The sequence below is a fragment of the Glandiceps talaboti genome, chromosome 4, assembly GCF_964340395.1.
Source record: "Glandiceps talaboti chromosome 4, keGlaTala1.1, whole genome shotgun sequence".
Classification (NCBI taxonomy): Eukaryota; Metazoa; Hemichordata; class Enteropneusta; family Spengelidae; genus Glandiceps; species Glandiceps talaboti.
In genome coordinates, this window is record NC_135552.1 from 18,582,181 (window position 1) to 18,604,680 (window position 22,500).

Genomic DNA, 22,500 nt, shown 5'->3' on the forward strand with positions numbered 1-22,500 from the left:
AATGTTTATCAGTTCATTGAGGCAGTCGTTAAAATGTTGGGTAGATTGGCAAATTTTCCTTCAAAACTAAACAACTTGAATGGAAAACCCATAAATCAGACATATCCCATAAAACAGGTTTTCTCTAATAGCACGACATTTTCATCCTACCAAATTTGGCAATAGAGCTTTTCTTTTTCGAAATTTGTCATACGCATTCAATAAATTGATTTGTTTTCGTGATGACTTAGCTCTTCAATGTCTGTCTACATTGCTATGACAGTAATTTTACGTTTGGACATCTTATCTGTGACTCTTCTACGCCACAGTAAAAGACAACCTAGATTGTACTCTCAGGTTTGTTAGACTAACCAACAACGTATTTGCCTAGTAGTCGAGTAGTATAGTATACACAGTCCACAAGCTTGTCACATAATATGAAAGATTGCATACTAAGTTTTTAATTAGAGAGTTCCAGACAGGCGGTTTGAATGAAAGACACGACATTTCACGAACGTGGAGACTAACAGCGCAGGTTTCTAGGTATGAGGGAAGCAAACAAAGCAGGCATACTATATATGTATATACATGTAATGTACGTCCTTGCCTGTCAGAGGTGCTTCATCTCTGTCGGTGCACTTATCACGTTAATGTGCACAAATTTCATTTTTAGTCTTTTCAAAATCAATACCGGTAGAGGATTGCTTATACCGTGCATGCCAAATAGTATGCCAACAGTATAATGTCGTATCAAAAAAAGAAATTCTATAGTGGTCTGGGTATAAACGAATCGGATCCATACCATCAAGATGATTGTAAACAACAGTGACACTAAATGCTAGACGGAGGCAGGACTAGGACACTTCTACGCTAAATTACCGCCATTACGCAACACTAATGACCCATTTTTGAGTAATACTTTTCTGTCAGTTGTGAATTATTGTCCATGGTAATTTTCGTCTACAAAAAGACACATTAACGTTTTCCCCAATCCCCACCCCACCCCATCCAATCCAACCCCACCAACCCCTCTAGTCACTCACTGGTAAACGAAGGTCAAAATTAAATGTTGGATTTCACAACAGTCAAAAGAGAAGATCAGAAAGAAGAACAGAGCCAGTCCGTCATTTTCTGTTCTACCCTTTTCATATAAATGTCACATTCAGACACACTTTACATGTATACGTAGACCACCAAACATACAAAGGTTTCCACAAATTGCTTTTTTTCCACATCACAGCCCTTTATTCGCGACTTCTTTTTAGGTTTTTGTTTTTTTACTAAAAGCCTATTCCATTCTGTAAATAACCATGTTATATCATTACATAGTGAATACTGGTTATATTTCAAAACTGTATGTTACATCCTGGCTCTATTCAAAATATATTGTATAATTTCAATAACGTTAGGGACAGCATATTGACATCACACTTCCAGCTGCGAGGCAATCAACTTAGGCGTTCCATCGACCTTTATCAATATGCAGAGTAACAAAATAACATTTGAGATTGCTAATTTCAACTGTGTTAATGGATGAAACTGACACCTTGAAATAGACAGTGAAAATCTTGAATTCAAAGATCGTTTACAGAATGATGTATATTTCCGGTTTGCTCCTGACAGTGTATTTTTTCGACTTTGAAAACTCGCGCTTTTTATTAAACATTCTTTTCCTATAAATAACGTTACATGTGCAGCCAACGGACAGATTTGTGATTTGTTTTAAATAGAGTGGCTCCTCAAACAAATTATGGGAGGGGTGTTTAGTTGTTCTTATGTGCCATCTCACTGGTTGTGAAATATCTGCCCTCCCTCCCTCCCTCCCTCCCACTGGGTTTCAACTTGCCCGCAAGCCCACTGCCCACCCAATATTGTGAATACGTTGTACCCACTCCCCACCAGGAAAATGTTTTGGCTTTCCACTACATCAACAATTCATGTTCACGTACACAATGCGCCCCCCCCCCCTCCACACAATTCAATGTTCCCCTCCCACTGTATCAAAATCAGGACTTCCCCACCGCAATTCTTCCTGGTTTGTGCCTCTTCCGCCACCGATCGAAAAAAAATGCTCGCCCAGTGAAAAATTGCGTAAGAACAGCTTATTGCAAGAACGGTTTCGTTTACTTCACCTGACGTCACACTCCAACTCTGACCTCTTTCGCCTTTTTAACATTGGATTAGTGCATTTACAAATAGTTATGTTGAATAAGCAACCAATCCCAAGATCAACACGTACACATACGGAGAATCAAGACTGAGTATTCATGAAATGTACCTTCTTGACTTTAAACCACGTGGGCTAGCTACACTGATATACATGTAATATTATATAACCAATACTCTAACTTATCAACCAAACCATCATTCGAACACAAACTGTGATACTAACCACGTTTTGATTGATGTACAGACATTTCTAATATGTCTTAATTACATCGTAGAGAAATCAATTAATATATTTCATGACTTACATTAAAAGGGTAATATCGATGTTAATTGCATTATTTCTAACATGTTGTAAAGAATGACTTTTTTATGTATTTTGACTGTTAGCACAAACATGTCGAAACGTGTCAAAGTATTGGCGTTTTCTTCTACCTTCTGTAAATCTTCCATATTCCATATAGCAATACTTGAGTGTGATAATATAACTACGATGCCAAGACGTCTGTCTTACGTCATTAGCCGATGAAATAATCTGTTTCTATATGTATATGTGTGTGGTTGTTTTATAATGGGGCTCAAATTGAGATGTTGGATTATCAATATTGATTGATTTTTTTCCAGTTCTTAGCTCATGTTCTGTTTTAACAGAAATGAGTTTACAGGTTTATGTATAAGTAATGAACTGTACCATATATATATCAACATCACATTGTTTGACACCACATCATATCACATCACATCATATATCGTATAGGCCTAGAAGAGTCATCATGGTGAAATGGTTTGAGTGGCTGGCTTAAATTGGAATCTGCAGATTGCAGGTTTGAGCTTTGCCTCTGCCGTTTGTTCCTAAATGGCTAAAGTCCTCGGGCAAGATTTGAACCATGATGTCTGTGTACCAATCAACCCAGCTGTAAAAATACTACATGGTAGGATAGTTGTTACAATGTCAATATTTTAATCCTATGCATTAATAAAGACTGCAATGGATTGTATGCTCCCCTACATCAGAATCTACATTATGTTGTATATTGCTACTTGTATACATACATAATGCATCGTGTTTTTTCAAGCATCCAGGTTAGTAGACCTGGAACCAATAACAAGCCTTTGAAGGCCAAAGTCTGTGACAATGAGTACAAAAACTGTTTGAACCTTTGACTGGTTTCACACCTCAGAACAGGCTTTTAGCAATCCAAACTTTGTTTTCCATTCACGTGCTCTCAAATAGGTGGGGGTCTCTTTTCTTGTTTGTTTTTTCTCGATATTTTTTGTTAAATTGGAGTCATATATGAGTCATACACATGATTAGTGAATGGTGTACATGCACTCAGAAGCAAGACACCATAAATTATGCAATGCTGGTCTGTACCTACATCGTGGATGTGTGAGTCCGCTGTAGTATTTCAACGCCAGCCAGTACTAAATCCATCTCAACCTGTTATTTCTGCATAATCAAACAGTCTGGCATACAGTTTTATATTCCCCATAGCGACCAATCAGCTTACACGGACGTTTTCAAACTTCAAAATTAGATTTTGAGATGGATATTATTACAATCGGAGATTGAACGAGCACGACGGACTCACCGATCTACGACGTAGACAAGCGATAGCTATAGAAAGTTACTCTGTGATGAAAGTCACGTCGAGACTCCTATAAGCATGCATGCTTCATTTACTTTATGAGGATGTCTGTACATGTAACTTCTGAAAACAATCAACTAACCTCGCAAATTTAGTTTTTTTCCCCTTTAATTAAAGTGCATCTAGCCTGCATTGTAGACTCTCGAGGAAGGACAGCGAAATTCAAAAATCAAAATGTCAGTCAGGATAGCGAATAGAGTGGTAGCGCTAGTCCTTCGAGTCTACGTGTAAGCCAAAGTGCGTCAGTCGTCTGATTAACACTCACCTGGGATTCCGCTACGAAACCGAGTCAGTTACTGAGACACTCAGGTATCATATCTTATGATTGCGGTAAGCGTCAACGACTCCACGGGGACATGCCCCTCGTCTTTGCTTCTTAGCACACTTCCCATTACCGTTACATGAACTTGGGTCAGTTTTCAAGTTCATATTGTCTAAAACCTCACTCGAGTAACATAACACCTGTTCGGCCATTTTGTATGAGAACACTACTACTGAGCGAATTCTATAGGCACCCAAATTATTCAGCTATCATGTGCGTGACTTGTATATAACTTCAGTTTAACGGAAAAGAAAGAAGAACCGCCAATTGGGGAATATATGAATGAAAACAAACCGTTGGTGGCCACAACCTAATTTTTAATAATCCGAGGTGTAAAACTAGTCGAAGGGTCAAGCAGTTTTTGTACTCATTGTCACAGACTTTGGCCTTCAAAGACTTGTCAGGTTTACAATATCGGATACTTGAAAAACACGATGCATTATGTATACAAGTAGCAATATACACCATATTGTAGATTCTGACTTAGTTCAAGTTTGTATTCACTCTCTAGAGATGCCGAAAATACATCTGACGTATTATCTGTTTTTATCGTGGGAGACATGGAATTGGAATTTTAGAGTTCAACCAGAGACCCGTGTAAGGTCTGTGGTTCAACACAGGTTATCGCTTGAAATAACCTTGTACGATATTAATATATATAGACCGCATGAAAAGTATGTATCAATCTGTTAGATTCTGTGTGTTGTCAACACTGATTTTACACATTAAGTGAACATGTCCACTGTTATGCTTTGGCCTAAAAAAATTGTTTGGTTCCGGTTACCCGACCCCCACCTATATTTTTTTTACTGCCAACCCTAAACTTTTTTTTACATATTCGATAACAAAAAAGTAATAAAATCGCGAAAAGTGTGAAGTCTCGCCAGAAGTAGTGGAATCGATGCGAAAACTGACATCAATTTAAAAAAGACAATATAAAACTGTTCTTCCAAATTGTAATGGCTGTAATCTGATGAAAAGAAACCAATAACACAGATACCATATGGAAAACAACGGAAAACATAACTATCTGAACTAGACACTCATACATGAAAAAAATGATAATAAATTAAAATAAAAAGTCTACCTACCCCACCTATTCTAAAATCGAGCGTAATCGGAACCACACAATTTTTTTTATTACGCCTAATTTTTCTAAAGTATCTGATATGTCTGCCTGCGTAATCTTTGAAATTCAACGTTCCTCAAACGTAGTGGGGTTTTTTTAAATTGATAGAAAAATTTTAATAACTGAATATTTGTTTACGTTCGAACATGAATGGATACAATTGGTGCTGGCTATAAATATGGTACTATATTACGTGATAATAGATTATGTGAGGCGACGTCATTTTTATATGATACGAGACATGATTTCAATTAATAGTTTAATAATAATATGTTTTTATATATCACTTTCCCACTCTGTGCTCGAGGTGTTTTACAAATATTACCATGGTAACGGCACAAATGGCCTTTATACTTCCTCAAATCCCCGGGGAGCATACAATCCATTGCAGCCTTCATTAACGCATAGAATTAAAACATTCACATCGCAACCTATATGCTATCAGGTCCCCAATTACTATAAAGTTTGGAAAAACTTCGTTTGCCTGATGAAATTCACGAGAGAAAAAAAAGCTTGTTTCCCCGAGTGAACTCTGGTGTCATAGAAACAGACCAAATACAACGGGGTGGTCTGACATTGAGATGAGCCGGGAAATACATAATAACTGCCAAGTACTTATCAAGCATACCGAACTGCTGAACTTTAGCTGTCAAGTAAAGTTTTCAAATATGTCAGAACTAACACGAATACACACTACAATTAATAGGTTACAATGCACTGTACAGAGTACTCTGGTACTGTACATGTTAGTCCTGTAAATGTATAAAAAGAATGTGATACATAGAACTAATTAAAGCTGTGGAATTTTCAAATTTGATTAACTCAAAATACTTTGTCGCCATAGTAACATGCATAACATTATCTTCTATAAAGGAAAAACAATATAATGCGAGGGGTCACGACTCGAAACAAAGTAATTGTACAGTAGACGCATATGGCAGGCCATGTGTTGCTTACATTTTTTTTCGTGATTTTCAATATTGTTATTCATGAATCATTGTTAATTATATTTGCATTCAGCAGCAACTTATACTTATATTGGACAAATGTTATACTTGCTTGCCGTAAACTTATGTCCACATGCTACGCATTCTCGCAATTAAAATATCTAATTCTTTACCAAGTATACAATGATAGCAAAGCGAAATTTTCTAAACGTAGCTTAAAAGCATGGATATTCATGATAGCAAATGAGCATTATTCACACTCCGCCAATATCTCATTCTTTATCAATCATACAACGATTGTGAACGATACGTGTACTATCAGATGACTTTTAGTAGTCTAAGTATAAAGCATGGAACATTATTTAAGCATGATAACATTTCATCTAATATTAAGACGCGGTTCTCTTAACATTGATAAATTATGCTTGATTGAATTCAACCATTCTTTGGAACGTGACTCATAGTGTAATACCGGAAAACTTTATACTTTTTACGAGTTTTTATTACGTAAGGCTAAAAATATATAGAGTGTAAACTGATTGTTCCGAGAATTCTGTTCTCATATATGAAGACACACACTATAGTCTAATCTGTGTTTTAAGTGATGTATTATTACAGCCCGCAAAACCAATTGTTAAAATACACCACCTGGTGTCCAAATTGATTTATCACGCTAAGTATATATTTCTGGTGCGAAAATTGAATATTTACTATACCCTAACTAAACACGAGTAGTTAAATATATGTAGGGTTATTAGTAGTCGCGAATAGTGTCACGTAATTGGGTTAGGTAAAACGCCTAACGATGTAACCTTCAGTAAATTAGATTTACAGGAAAGACTTCAACCATCTTGTATTTGTGCGTGTATGTACATTTTTAACACCGACTAATACCATACTTGACTGGTTATAAACCACGTTCAATAATGTTCATTTGTTGTATAAGTATATCTTTATAACGTCAATCTCAATTTTCATGATGTGGTAATTGTCTGAAACCAATCATGGACTGAGTAGGTAACCATTAACACAAGTATCTCTCAATGTTTGGATAATTGGAATACATGCCTGGACGTTTACCGAAAAATTAGTTTTTTAGAAAATGAATCAATCTAGAGAAGCATTGTCTGCATATTTGTCACGATTTATCAACCGTATCGCGTCAGAGGATTTAAAAATACTCCATAAAATGTATCCCATATCGATGATCGCTAAAGCAATACATCTTCTGTATGCTGTAGGCTTTCTATAGTGTGCTGGGAGGAAGGACACACAGGTCAATCAATATTTCAGTTACCATTGAGACATCATGAACAGTAAATACAAAGAGAGGCACATATCACGACGACATACACAGTCTCAAATATACATACCAAACTTTGTAAATGTTGTCTTCAAAATATTGGGGGCATTTCTCGATATATATATAGAGGACAATGAGGACAACTCTACGTGACGTAGGCTTACTGAATGATATTTGTATGATTTAATAACTATAATTATATCATAATTGTTGATTAGCAATCAGTCTACATCAAAAATATAAGATTTTCTGTTTGCAAACTAATTTGTTTGTTCAAATTGTATGTTTTTGTTTGTTTTCTTTTTGTTCGAGGATCGAGTATCGGTCGTTGACATGGGAGTTTTCGATAGTTGTACAAGGTGTGGATGTAAGCTAAGGCCATAGACAGGTCTTAACCATTCACACATCATTCCCAGAATGAATGCAACTTTCGCTATGGCTCCAGCAAAATAGAAAGAGGTCAACGTGATTCTCAATACTGAATTGGCGTACTACCGGGATATCGAATTATGATCAAGCATGTGTAGACTAAGAGCCTCGTGAAGTTTATTCAAACATGAACTTTTTAAAAGAACATTATCATTTGCAAAATTAATCACAAAAAGGACATTGCATGTGTTTATTTTTGCAATGTTCAAACCCTAAATCATAAATAAATAATACTGCAGAATTTGTATTAGGGGCACTGAGTGTGGCGGACTGGAGAGTAGTACAATTGGTTCTGTTTAACGTAAGTTGTATTGCCCATAAACACAGATTTACCTTAGCAATGCTAGATGGGTTTTTTCCAAGCTGTGGACGTTATATGCAGGAAGATTGAAGAGATAATTATAAAATTCTACCTTCTTCTTGCTTTTTTAAATAATCCATATTATAACTCTACATCCACCAAATCGACATAATGGTGCACGCAAGGTAGACATTCCTTTAACCTGTGAATAACCTATGATTAACATCGATACAACAAAACAGGCTGCCCAATGCTGTGAATGTATTTACTAAAAAAAAAATATGATTGATAAATCGTGTCAGCAAAACATTCTCTTTTTGTTATAACAGTGAATAGGATATGTCAAAGTTCAATTTAACAATCAATTTATTAGTTATCAAAACCATAGCTGTCAATGTATGATAACATAAATCATATAAAGTATCACTTTGCAATTTCTTCACGGCGGTAGAGGTCAAAGAACCTAACAAAAGATGAAGTATGATCCTATACATCTGTTCTATAAATTACATCAAAATTATGATGCACATCATCACCTTAAGCGTATATTGTGACTGATGTAACCAACCAATAGTGAAAGATGACATACAGCATCACGTGACTGATGTAACCAACCAATAGTGAAAGATGACATACAGCATCACGTGACTGATGTATCAAACCAATGGTGAAAGATGACATACAGCATCACGTGACTGATGTAACCAACCAATAGTGAAAGATGACATACAGCATCACGTGACTGATGATGTATCAAACCAATAGTGAAAGATGACATACAACATCACGTGACTGATGTAACAAACCAAGTGAAAGATGACATACAGCATCACGTGACTGATGTATCAAACCAATAGTGAAAGATGACATACAGCATCACGTGACTGATGTAACCAACCAATAGTGAAAGATGACATACAGCATCACGTGACTGATGTAACCAACCAATAGTGAAAGATGACATACAGCATCACGTGACTGATGTATCAAACCAATAGTGAAAGATGGCATACAGCATCACGTGACTGATATAAACAAAAACTATAGTGAAACAGCATCACATGACTGATATAACAAACCTATCAGTGAAACATGACATATGGAATCACGTGACTGATGTGAGCAATCATATTATCACCAAAAATCATTCAAATTTTATCTGAGAAGATTTGGATATTATTAAAATGAAATCAGAAAAATTTTCAAAATTTGCATTACCTTCACTTTAATCCCTACAAATATGAAAAGGCTGTGATGTTTTGGTTACTAACAGTAAGTTTCATATACACAACTGCTCACATGTATATGAATAATTAGAAGATCATTAAAATTAATTGATGAACATTTTGTCATCTGTGTCATAAATTACGACTGAATGATCGTTTGTAATCCATTCAGTAATCATTACATTTTGTTCATCAGATCCATATAACAATACATCGATTGACAGCTCTAATAATCACTTGACGGAACGAAGAACATAGAGTTAATGTAGAATTTTTACATTTAAAATGTGAGATGAATGTGTGGTTATGTGTGTTATGTGTGTTTTCATGTTTCCCGCCCTGAAAAATCTTATTCATTCTGATTACTAGATCAATTTATATTCATAGTTTTCACTTTATATATATATATATAATTTGTACAGTAAATTTCTACACGAATGAGACATTAGGGTGTGCTCTGCTACCCACAAGATGTATTGGTTGTTCTGAATATGTAACCAGTCTGGTGACGTTGTTAGCTAACTAAGATGGCTACGTCATTATACTTGAATACCGAGTACCGCCAACTGTATATACGTGATGTTTACTTGAAAACTAAAAATATGCGTCAATATAACACGGACATCTCGTTCCTGCAGCAGTACGCCATCGTGACGGCGATAATCTGTGAATCTCTGTGTACGTGTTTTGCCGTTATCAAAACCAGTCTCAATATATTGATATTGATGGCCACATCGTGCATAAGTGAACCATGAGATTCACGACTAGGTATAAAACTGACGATATACGACAGTTTGAATCTTAAGTAAGGTGGCCTGATCAGCGAAATATGTGTTAATATATCAAGATACAATTTTTTTTAAAGAGATGAATTCATTGAGCGTGAATAAATGTCGATTGTTGCGGCAAATCGTTTTATTTCAGAATGCTTTAGCAGAGTAGAACTGCTACTGGAACTGCTAAATATAATGACTTATACTTGCAATATTGTGTACATCCCGCGATATAGTATTCAATCACCTGTGGGCAAATGATTTTGTGTAACTATACACATAACATGGTACAATACATCCAATCAAATTGAATTTGGGTCCGCACCCAAATCCAATCGGCGGCGCCCCCCCCCCCCCCGTGATAACGATTTCAACCTGTTACTATACCACTTATTGGTAAAATTGACCTCTAATTAACATGCACAACATTCTATTATTAACAGTTTTCAGTGATTAACGTTATTAGGTTTTCCTAAATTTAAACCATCTGAGATGACATATTTGGTTATTTTCAAGCTGAAAAGTTTATATGTCACTTAGTAGTTCGAATAATTCTGAGAGTTATAGTGGCCACATTGATGAAGATTCGCTATTTATTTTGTATTTTTAATTCATGAAATAATTTTATCATGGCTTCCTACTTTAAAAAATCAATGTGAAACAACCTTGGCCAAAGTCTGTATTTCTAACTCAATACGTTGCAAAAAGCTAAAAATGTTATAGTGTAAAAAGTTTGTTATTGTACGTACAATAACAAACATGTTACACATTTATTAATGTTTTGTAATTTATTGAGTTACAAATACGGACTTGGCATATATTGCTTCACATTGATTTTTCAAGTAGGAAACCACGGTGATACAATTGTATCATAAAAATTTTAAAAAAATCAAAATAAATACCCAATCCTCTCATCCATATGGTCACTTTAAAGTCGCGTACGACACGATTTAATGGTTTACAGCGTCTGTATACAGGGTAAGTTAATTATTTATTTGCTATACTGAAGATTTACTGAAAGTTACTGGAAAGCATCATAAATAAGAAATCAGATTTTGTGATATATGTTCTTAAAACGCATTTAATAGTTTCAAATGAGTTGTTTTACTATGCCTTAGGGATGCTACTGAACGTTTCAATACACTACGGGCTGTCTGTCTAACCAACACATCGAACGTGCTTCATCACAATTTGCCCGTATAATTGAAATTGTGCCGATGGGTCGTGTATTTAGTATGACAGAAGAACTATTTCCCATTTTCAGTTAACTACTTAGTACTGTAACTATACTTCTCCATAAACTTTGTCTCGTAAGTACCTCAGGCTGTGTGTCACAATTTTCAAACTTACAACTCAGAGAAACGTTTACTTTCCGTAATGTTTTCATCAATACCTGTATAATATGTACTCGTAGAAATAATTTTGTCTGTGGTTTTATTGTCCAGTCAATTTAATAAAGAAAGTTTGTTTTAGTAAACAATGGACAAGAATGTTTTTGTACATAACTTTGTCCCTGTAATTGGCTCTAATCTATGCATGTGTAGGTAGCATTCACTGTGTTCGATAAATGAGAAAAAAAAAACTCTCTGGAGACTTTTCTTTCAGTTTGTGACACAGGGTCCCTCCTGCCAACTATAGGCTATTGTCTTACCCACTTCAACATTCTGTAAAGAGTTTTGAAAAAGAACAATAAGGGGTCTAATTAAAGCCAACAAGACGTAACAGACGAATAAAATACAGAATAGGTATTGTTATGGGTGATGAATAGTACTTTTAGTATCGTTGTGTAACATGACACAAATCAATAAGAAACTCTAACAAAGTGTACATGAATGACATTTGATGTACAGTTATAGTTTAAATGCCTGAATGCCTTAGATAGTTATGCTTTATGGGGAAATGCTGTCAACACTCCAACAAACTTGTCAGTGACACAAAGGGGACCGTCTACTTGATGTCATAACAATTTGCTGACTTATCAATACCTTGGGGGCTATTAACTACACGTTGAACCCCTTTGCATCTTCTTAAAGAAAACATTGCACCAGAGTTTGTAGCAAGCATAGACAAACAGACTCGAACATAGTAATTTATATGTAACACTGTTGGTGCTTTGATCATGGTTGAAATACAACATAACTATTTATGCAACCGTAAATTGAATTTAGGACAAGTTTACAGAAAGAAAATTGGGAAACTAATCCACCTTAAAAGAAACACTATTAAAATACCACCAACGCCTTGGGTGTTGATTGTTGCTGAAGTTACTGCATACCTTGCTAATCCTGTAAAAACAATAGGATGAGCCAGCCTTTGTCATCTGTAAACTCTCTCAAATCCTTCTTTATAAATCATAGACTCTAACCAAAACAACGACTCCAAAATTTGGTTAAATGTACGTAGACGCTTATGGCAACGTGAAAGGGTGCAATAATTATAGACCTATAGGGAGTTGACAATGTTTGGAGTTTAATAATAGCAGAGTACGTGTAGACTGTACGTGTGGAAACATCTAAAAAAAATCGCGTGCTCTAAAAAATTGTATTTTCTCATTTTTATTCATGCCAATTTTCATTCCTCTACACATAACCTTATTAAATCTATCTTACCGTAATTGGGTTTTTTCTTCAATATCGCGACAATCAATCGATTCGTGTTTTGTAAAATTATCTAATAAAGAAATTTTACAGTTTTATTATGTATGTACCAATCTTGTCTAAAAAAAGACCTGTTCATGTAAAGTGATATTTCCTGAATATGTATGTGGTAAAAAGAAACAACGCTACCTGGCAATGTAAAAGTGCCTGGTACTGTGCAGTCAGTCCAAACCTCATCCCATTGTTACGTACACTTCGTGGTATATATACATATTAACAGTATCAGGAGAATATAAGGTACTATTTATATTATGAATATCGACGTCTACCTAACAACGGAACTACTATATTTGTTCAACCATTCCAGGTCACTTCCAAAACATGACCTTTAAGTCTGAAAGGTTATAGTAAGTCCTTATGGAGGCACATACTCCCAACTTACGGCTGAGTATTTCGATTTCCTGAAAGAAAATTTACAGGGCTTGATTTCCTTATCATTTCAACTCTCTTTCTATCCATTTGGTGTGATAAATATAACTATAGGATAGCATGCATAGGAGGGGAAAGTAGTTGGCGCTCAGATTTCCAGGTTGACTTTATAGCCTTTTATTTCAATACATGAATATTCCTAAAATATTTGTATATTTTTTTATTTTATAACACCAAATTGGTAGAAAAAGAGTTGAAATGATAAGGAAACCTAGCCCTGGATTATTGTTCTTTCAGGAAATCGAAATGCTCAATCATAAGTTGCGAGTGTGTGCCTCCATACCATGATTCCTCGTGTCACTGGCAACTACGTACTCTAATGGTTTGACACTTCATGAATATAATCATGCCAGGCTATGATTTTACAATTATAATTTTTTTCTTCGACTGCGTAGACTCCCCTCTTCTATCACTTGTAATTTCACTGCTAAGTAGTACACGGTCACATTTCAATCTTTGACATTTGGAAGCAGAAAGCCTCCATATGAAGGAGGCTTGCTCCGAAATGATAACCATTTCAAAAGACAGACTTCGTTACAGGTTGTTGATAAAAAGTTCCCATCGCTTGTACTGGGGCCAACTGTGTCATGAAGCAAAGTATGCCATAACTAGCTAGATAGTAGGGGATGTACACAATTCAGATTTTTAAAACTACTGCAGGCAAAACGGTTTTTAATTAGTGATCTTTTTTTCCAACATCCTGGCTATTAGACACGTGCTCTTTCCCTCAATTATGTGTTCACTGAGTTGACAATGAGACATTTTACATCCTCACAACTCAAAGATATCAATATGCCGTATGTCTTGTCAAGGACTGAATGCATGAACTCGAGTTGAACAAATACGAATGCCAGAGACTCACATTACTTTTCAAATTTGATCATTCTTAGTTAAAACGTGCTTATTACTTTCAGTTTGAGTTGTGTTAACATTTTAAAAGTATAATATGATCACGAAAACTACCCAAGAAGCGTGACAACACAATTTGTCATCGATATAATAGATTTTCAATTCTCTAGAAAATTAACCATGGATAGATAGATAGAAGAGTGCATGGGAATATATTTCAGAGTACATCCTATGTGCTTACAATATTCCCCAATATTTTTCTTCGTTCAGCTAAGGAAAACACGAGTGACCTAAGGGGCCTTTGTCACTACGAGTCGCTAGACGAGTTGTGACAACCCTTGTGTTACGAGTATTTTCCGGCTGAATGAAGAACAATATTGGAGAATAACATAATAATCGCTAGTAATATCAAAGATAAACTTGGGAAAGTAATGGCAGTTTTGAACGTTTGACTCATATTTCGAACACAACAGAACCAGTGACATAGACGCGCGTTGTGGTGACATAGAATGACCATATACTCCATATTTTTTGTTCACTTGGCTCGTTTATGGTATTCAAAGTACATCCTGTATGAATACAACAGACGAGGTCTGACCTTATGTTTTTTGCCCGTGCACTCTGTAACCGAGACCCCGTTTTCAGTCAAAGTCCATTGACGTAAACAGATAGCCATAATAACACTAAAACTGACATAGGGAAAAATCAGCATATGTACGGCGTCATAGAGGTGCTTGAGTATGCACAAGAGGCTTGGAAACCGAGAATATGTATGTTTTTCGAATATTTTGGTAACCAAAGAATTATGTCATAACGTCAATTAAAACGATTTGTCTCGGTACCCTTTAAGAACCCCACTAGTTATTAACATAACGCAACACGTGTTTGCAGTTGGAATAATCTGAGGACATTCCATAATGAAGTAACAGTTACCACCAATACTCAAACACTACAGACTGTACCCCTTTAAAATTCACAAATTTCATGATTTGCTTTGTCACATCTGAATCAAAATTCAGTTCACAGTGAGCAAAAAAATCGGTTATTTACATTGCTATCGATAGATACTGTGGCTGGGGATGGCTTCATGGAGGATTCGACAAGACAGTTTGCATGGTAACGATTGAGTTACTCTACCTGTTGAACACCGTATAGGCCAACAATATTTGCCTATTGTGTTTAGTTGTTTTTATTGATATTATCTTGAACCATCTTCATATCTTTGCTTAATTATTGAAATACACAAATTCAATTTCATCTTACCATGAATCATTATCATTGCCAAGTACATGTATGTATGATACCGTTTTATCAGTCCATCCACTGATGTAGATGAAACGCGAGGCAGATCTGAGTCCATTATAATGGAGAGGAAATTCGAGACAGATCCGAGTTTGTTGACTGAGTTTGACTGTCTGTTCACGATTCTAATATGATGCCTACCCTGCAGGGTGTACTCCGCCATACTATGTGCATCATCAATGACGTGTATGTTTCACCAAGACATGAATAAATCATGTAGTAGTTGTATTATATTAATACCTTCTGATCGTTGTGTGTGGCATCATCTTCAGAGTATTTCTGACATTCTCACATTCATGAAATCACGCGTACGACATGATCTAGATGAAAGGGACTCAACACGCATTACATGGAGGGGGTTGCCAAGGACTCCATGTTCCATACAAATGTTCTAGACGAGTTCCTTTGCAATCATATATTCGATGACATACATTCCAATGACAGAGGATGGGTAGGGTTAGTCAGTAATGGTTATGTAAGGTCTTGGGGAGGAGAATTCTTATTCACACACTAGACTTCTGACCCCCCCCCCATGTAACTTATGTCTATTCCCTAAAGATTGAGCATACAGTCTTTGATAGTAGTAACATCTAAGTTGTTTAGTGAAGTAACATATAAATGTAACTTTTTTCGCCGTGTTTTCTAAGTTACATATGAATTGGGTTTCAAGAATGACAGACACTACAGTGAAAATGTTCACAGTGAAACAAACGTTACGTACACACTTACGCAAGTTATACACGTTATATTATTGTACGTGTACACGGGCAGGGAGGGGAAAATTGATTTTGTACCACGTGACTATGTTTGTATCTTGGTGATATACATGTACAAACTAACGCTTACTGGATGTAGGTTGAATCATAGACCCTCCGTTGGTGGAGAGTCTAAGGTTGAATGTACGTCATCATTGTAATCGGTACGCGGTAACGAAAGCACTTATTAAAGTCTACAGCCTAAATGTTTTCCGTAGAGTTAACTGTACCCCAACCATTTATGTACTATATTTGATCTCGTACGGACATGGTAAAATATCAGAAAATGTTGTGTCATACATCATACCTAGCTCTGGTTATCATCAATGAATAGGAAATCATTATCACTTCAATATCCTTTCACACATTTTTTTTTACAAACTATTCATGACGTACATTGTAAAGATACGTAACACATGACTTGTCCGTCCTATCCAATTATAATACAAAGACAGCGAATGATTGACGTTTATTTCCGTTTGTTTTCAATGTTTTGTTTTATTTTGCTTTGTAAATCAGCACACAGTAATTGTTCTGCTCTGTATTGTATATAGTTCAATGGCTACATTGACACATAGCATAGAAATTGAAGACCCCCACAATGTATGCAATCTACAAGTATTGACTTTTGCTGATTGATATTCAGTGATCTCTTTCACCTGTCTGTTTTGAGAGCATGTCAAATCTCAACTAACTGATGTTTTCGATTGACCCCTCATATCAACCTTCATTAACATGTATGGGTTCACGTTACGTCCTTCAATTTCAGCATACAAGCAACCTTTCTGCTGATACCCGTACAAACTGTATATTTAGATTGCAATCGACATGATACGTACATTCATCTGTTGAATTAACGTTCAACTAATTGAAAGTAAATTATACTAATTGCATAAATTGTCCTAGTGCACCTTGAAATCACACTTTCTTGATAGTATACTATCTGTCGTATACATTTGATCCTAACATGGTGTGTCTGTGTGTCTGTGTCTCTGTGTGTGTGAGCACAAAACGTGTGTGTGTGTGTGTGTGTATGTATACATGTACGTATGTGTATGCATACATACACACATACATACATACATACATACACACACATACATACATACATACATACATACATACATACATACATACAGACAGACAGACAGACAGACAGACAGACACAGACAGACAGACAGACAGACAGACAGACATACATACATACATACATACATACATACATACATACATACATACATACATACATACATACATACATACATACATACATACATACATACATACATACATACATACATACATACATACATACATACATACATACAAACAAGTTAGTTTATTGTATAATTATATACGTAATTCAATTTGTCCACTCCGTCAAATTTCTCTGGACTATTTCAGTATTGTAAATTCACTCTATAATACCAAAGTAAAATTAGACACATTTGTAACAAGTGATAACACGTGTAAGTAGTGGGTCATAGGATGATCATAGTTAATAGGTGGGTGGTACTTCTTTTCCTGGCGTTACATCCTGTATACATAAGTGCGAATAACAGATTCGTTACATGCAAATCATACTGACAGTACTCAAAGATCAGCACACACACTATAGTACTCAAATACACTATGGGTGTCTGATGTTACTGTCTGCGTTCCTTTTACTCGGTGACTTTAAATCAAAGGAACAAAATTACACGCGCCATGAGATGACGGAAATAGAGCCAACCAAGCTAAGCTGTATAATTTTCTATTTCGAACTACGGGATCAGATTTCTTACGCAACACTCATACAGTGTAAACCATATCGTGGACAGGTTTAATCAAACGATGTTGTATAAGTATAGTTTTGACTCATTTCGTTGGAATTCCTCAACTGATCTTGAAATTTTATTTACACAAAGTTTGTTCCCCTTGCGGCGTAGGAGCTATCAATTGAAGCACCCGAGTCCTGATAAATCGCTGTGTTCTTTCTCACACCATTGTCGAGAATAATGGCGCGGTATTCTTTCACAGACATAGCAATAAGAATAGTGGTCTATAGCGGGATGGATCCACACATTTGAAATTGATACCCTACCGTACAGACTATGGGAACTATTTAGTTGTACTGCACGGAGACGATACTGGAAATGTGTCATTCGATTCCCTTCCTTTCTGTTTTGACACTTTCTATGGTCATGGGTGATGCTGTGGTTCTATGTTAATAAGGCTCGGATGTAGGACTCGTGGTATAAAGAAACCAAAGTCAGTACATGAACCATCCTGCAATTAGTGTTTAAGCGAAGATTAACACAGCTGAAAGAAAAGACAAATCAATGGACATTCGATTTTTACCTTTAATAATGGTGTGGGTTATCAAGGTATGGAACCCCAGCAGGAGGACGTTTGTTTGTTTATTTTCAACTATTGTCTATCACACAGCGCTCTGTAATTAATTACTATACACATATCGATTTGCAATTAACCGGTTGGCAACTTAGACATTGAATATAACTGCATACCATCCCGGGTCTAAGAATAACTCTGCATAGCAACAATGGGAAACTTTCATACACTAGACACTTTTGGTTAGTACTTCAAAATATGCGAATTACTAATGACAGAAAAAAAAACCTTGATAATATTTCTAAGAATATCTATTTCAGATGTGAATTTAGAATGTATATAAGTTTACAGTAACTAAAAGAAGACTTTCAGATGGAAACAGTCCCTGAATAACTAACAATGAGGACTCACAACACTAATGATGCAAACGATACTATCTACCCTAGAGGATAATAAGACCATCACTACAAATGACTTGCTTTCTGCGTTCATCTATTCAAACAAACTTTTTTCAGAAGTTGTAAAGACGTAAACACCACTTATTGTTCTTCGCCATTACGCATCGTTTATTTGGCGATTCAAGCCAAAACACAATCCTTCCCCTAAACATTTTCAAGGACTTCGATTTGCATGACCGATTATTTAGACTTTATTTACTAGGTTCAACAAAACAGACCAATACATTTGCGATATGTCGAAGGGCGAATACGCCATATGGGCTCTCAGGGGGTCATCTGTGTCCTCAGAAGACGAGGAGGAAAAGTTAATCTGACAATCACAGTATCTCACACTAGAAAACAAATACGAATTTCCAGTGTGGTTGACGATGGTGTTGGATATCAAGAACAGGTTGAGCATCGTGGTATTAATTGAACGGAAAGTGTCCAGGGGTTTACACACGCTGGGCAAACAACGCATAAAATTTAGAGGCAAAGTGAACTGTGAATTATCGCAACAGTATACATAAACCACATCCCTATCTCTATCATTTCACCCGTCACCTTTCACAATTGATAACGATAATGTAGGAAGTGATTGAATTACCTGTGTCACAGCAGGATGGGTTATGCGTATACATCCAATCGTAGACGTTTTCATTATTAAGCTTTCTGTTATTCGTATCTCAACACCAGTCAGGAGAATGTAATCTAAAGACTAATTACAACGATTATACCCCATGTGTTCAGTAATCAGACGACAAATTAGTTGGGCGGTTCACGAGTTTTTCGTCAAGACGATATAGTATATACTCCGGAAAATGGATTGAAAGTGAATGTCAAATTTTTCCTTGTTGTTTTACGTTGTCTGTGTTCCTCGTCTCGTGCACTCAATGGGTAGGAACTACAGCGTGATGTTAAAGTTCGTTAGTGGTGAAAAATCCCAATACGAGTGGTGTACAACAGATCTGTGCTCATCTTGACGTCAAACTCATATTATCTGTATTGTTCCAGAGTCTACATGTATACACTGTATACACCCTGTGGCAATCCCGTAAAAACCTCAGCCTCCTTTCACCAGTAGTTCCAAAATCAACAGCCTGCCCAGTATTGACGAAATCGATGTTAGTGACAAACTGTTTAAATTCGGTGGGTCAACTTTTTTCACTGTAAATTCAACCTGTGGATTTAGCAAAAGACGATATGATGCGATGAAATATAGGAGTGTGACGCGGTTCCAAATGTACGACAGACTTTGCCGATGTTTTCACAGTTTTTGTATCACGCCATGCTTATTTAAAGCTGGAGTAGTTATTCACTGCTCGACCACTATCCACCGTTGTGAAGCCCAGCGAATGAATGGCGACTGCCAGTAAGTGTGTGTGATCGTAGAATGCTGTCGCACACTCGTGGTGAATATACTATAACTATACTTCACTGGTCTAGTACGCATGCGCAAGTGTATCGTATCACTGCACAGACAAAGTTTCCACAAATCCATTATATGCCGTCCAGGTAGGACCGCCATAACAAACAAGACCTTATCATTAATCGTCTTACTTATCTCAAGAGTAGGAAATAGTAAAGAAGTGGATTCGATAGTCTGGAATGTCGTTTAACGATGTCAGAGGTTGTTCGTACCTCAGGGCATGGCATAGACCCTATGCTCTGGGTTTTTCGTACATCGGTCATTCAGTCATAAATTATTAGTTTGTTATAATAGTGATTAGTATTTGAGTTCCGTATGATCTTCAAAGTACCATAAAGTCTATTTTAGTCGTGGGTCTTTAATAATGTACACATACATGCTACACCTTTGAGGAAAGTGGTTTCTTCCCGCGGTTGTCTGAAGAGATTTGTTTGTGACTAACTGACCGACTTTCCATTCATAAGTATGAGCGGAAGCAAGAGAGAAAGGGTGTAGGATTGTGGAAATTGAGGCTGCCTTGCCCTTTTGCGACCTTTACACATAACACATGGCAATGGGGACGAGGGTAGCGTGAGAATGAGGGATGCAGTAACTCTACATTTACATGTAAGGATATAACTTTAAAGAAAGGAATTAATACGTTGAAAGTACAAGCAGCTGCAGTCGCTACACAAGGTTGGACTACCTGGCCTAAAGCAAAATATCAGCAGATATATGGGAGTGGTGTATTTAACAAATCACTCATGTCACACTAAGGTCATCAAGTATTCAGTCGGGGCAATTTCTTTTCCTCTACAAAATGAAAGTGGTGTCATTCGAAGTAGAGCAAGTCTTTGTACATGTGTTAGTATGTCGTGGTTTCTGGTTACGTTGTGTGATTTTCTATGCGACTGGTTTTCGGTGAATCTGAATGACGTACTTTGCATTGCATGACATTTAGCCTTTCCATGTAAGCGACCAGACATACACGTAACACCATGAACAGTAATCGTTTTATGTGAAATGTTTTCTCAATATGATTACATACAATTTATTAAGTTACGTATATCAGTAACGCGCCAGTGTGCATCGTTATTTGTGGTCTTTTAATACTCTGTAATGAAGTTTGGAATTTGATGAAACTTACCAATTTGATGAAATGATCTTTGGCGGGAAATGGTTGTAAATAAATCACTAACAAACAATGAAAACATAGCACACTGTCGCCTAGATCTTTAGTTGTAGTCAACATCAACACATTAAACTTCCATCTTTGTTTCATATACTCCCTCTGTCGACAATGATACATCTAAATACAATACTATACAAGTTCTATTACGGCGATGGTGTCAAGTTTCTATGCATGTTTCGATATTAGCAGACGACTATTTTATTACAAAATAAAAAAAAATAGGTTTCGCACTAAGGCAATATTTTACGAGACATGTTAGCGTTTATGACATTTGCCATTTTACAAACTTTATCGACCGATGCCGTGTCTACCCTAACTATAGAACTGATTTATATTGTGAAATAAATCATGTATAAATGACTATTTAGTAAGAGATTTTGTATATTGATTTTTGTGGCGTGTGTTTTCACAAACTTCACAAAACACCTGTGACATTCAAATGTTCAGTTCTAATAACTATGTATCCAAACATGTGTCCTCGATTCGTTCTCAATTTGGTTATTCTACCGTGAAGTCGTAAACTTCTACATGGCGGCAGTTCAAGAAATGGGAGGTTTTAGAGTTGTCACTTACGATGTTTCTTTTATCCTAAAGTTCACGTGTTTGTGTCTATCTGATGTAACTCGCATACTGACATTATCACTCTGACGACACACATGTAGTTCTAACCATGCACAAAATCTGCATGGGGAATTAGAGCGGGTTACCATCGAAGAATTATGAAATTCTGCTAAGTGACGATATTTCACACATAACGAACGTGCTTTTAATCTAAAAGTCAAAATTGAACGTGTTTGCTGTCAAGGTAAGGAATTATTGGATTAATCATACTGTCTTCAGACACTTACGTGTCATTTAATCTGATGAATTTAATCATTAATTCTAGATATTAATCCTTCAATATGAACACAAGGCT

At 36.2% G+C, this 22,500-nt stretch overlaps 1 protein-coding gene across 1 annotated transcript in view; it reads right to left on the minus strand.

Moving 5' to 3' along the window:
* LOC144433696 (corticotropin-releasing factor receptor 2-like) overlaps window positions 1-20,365 on the minus strand; it is a 103,414-nt gene extending 83,049 nt beyond the window's left edge. Inside the window, exon 1 of the mRNA XM_078122048.1 lies at window positions 19,592-20,365. Coding sequence (XP_077978174.1) covers window positions 19,592-19,645 — 54 coding nt within the window. The 5' untranslated portion in view covers window positions 19,646-20,365. The remainder of the gene's footprint in view (window positions 1-19,591) is intronic.
* Between the last annotated feature and the right edge of the window lie 2,135 nt (window positions 20,366-22,500).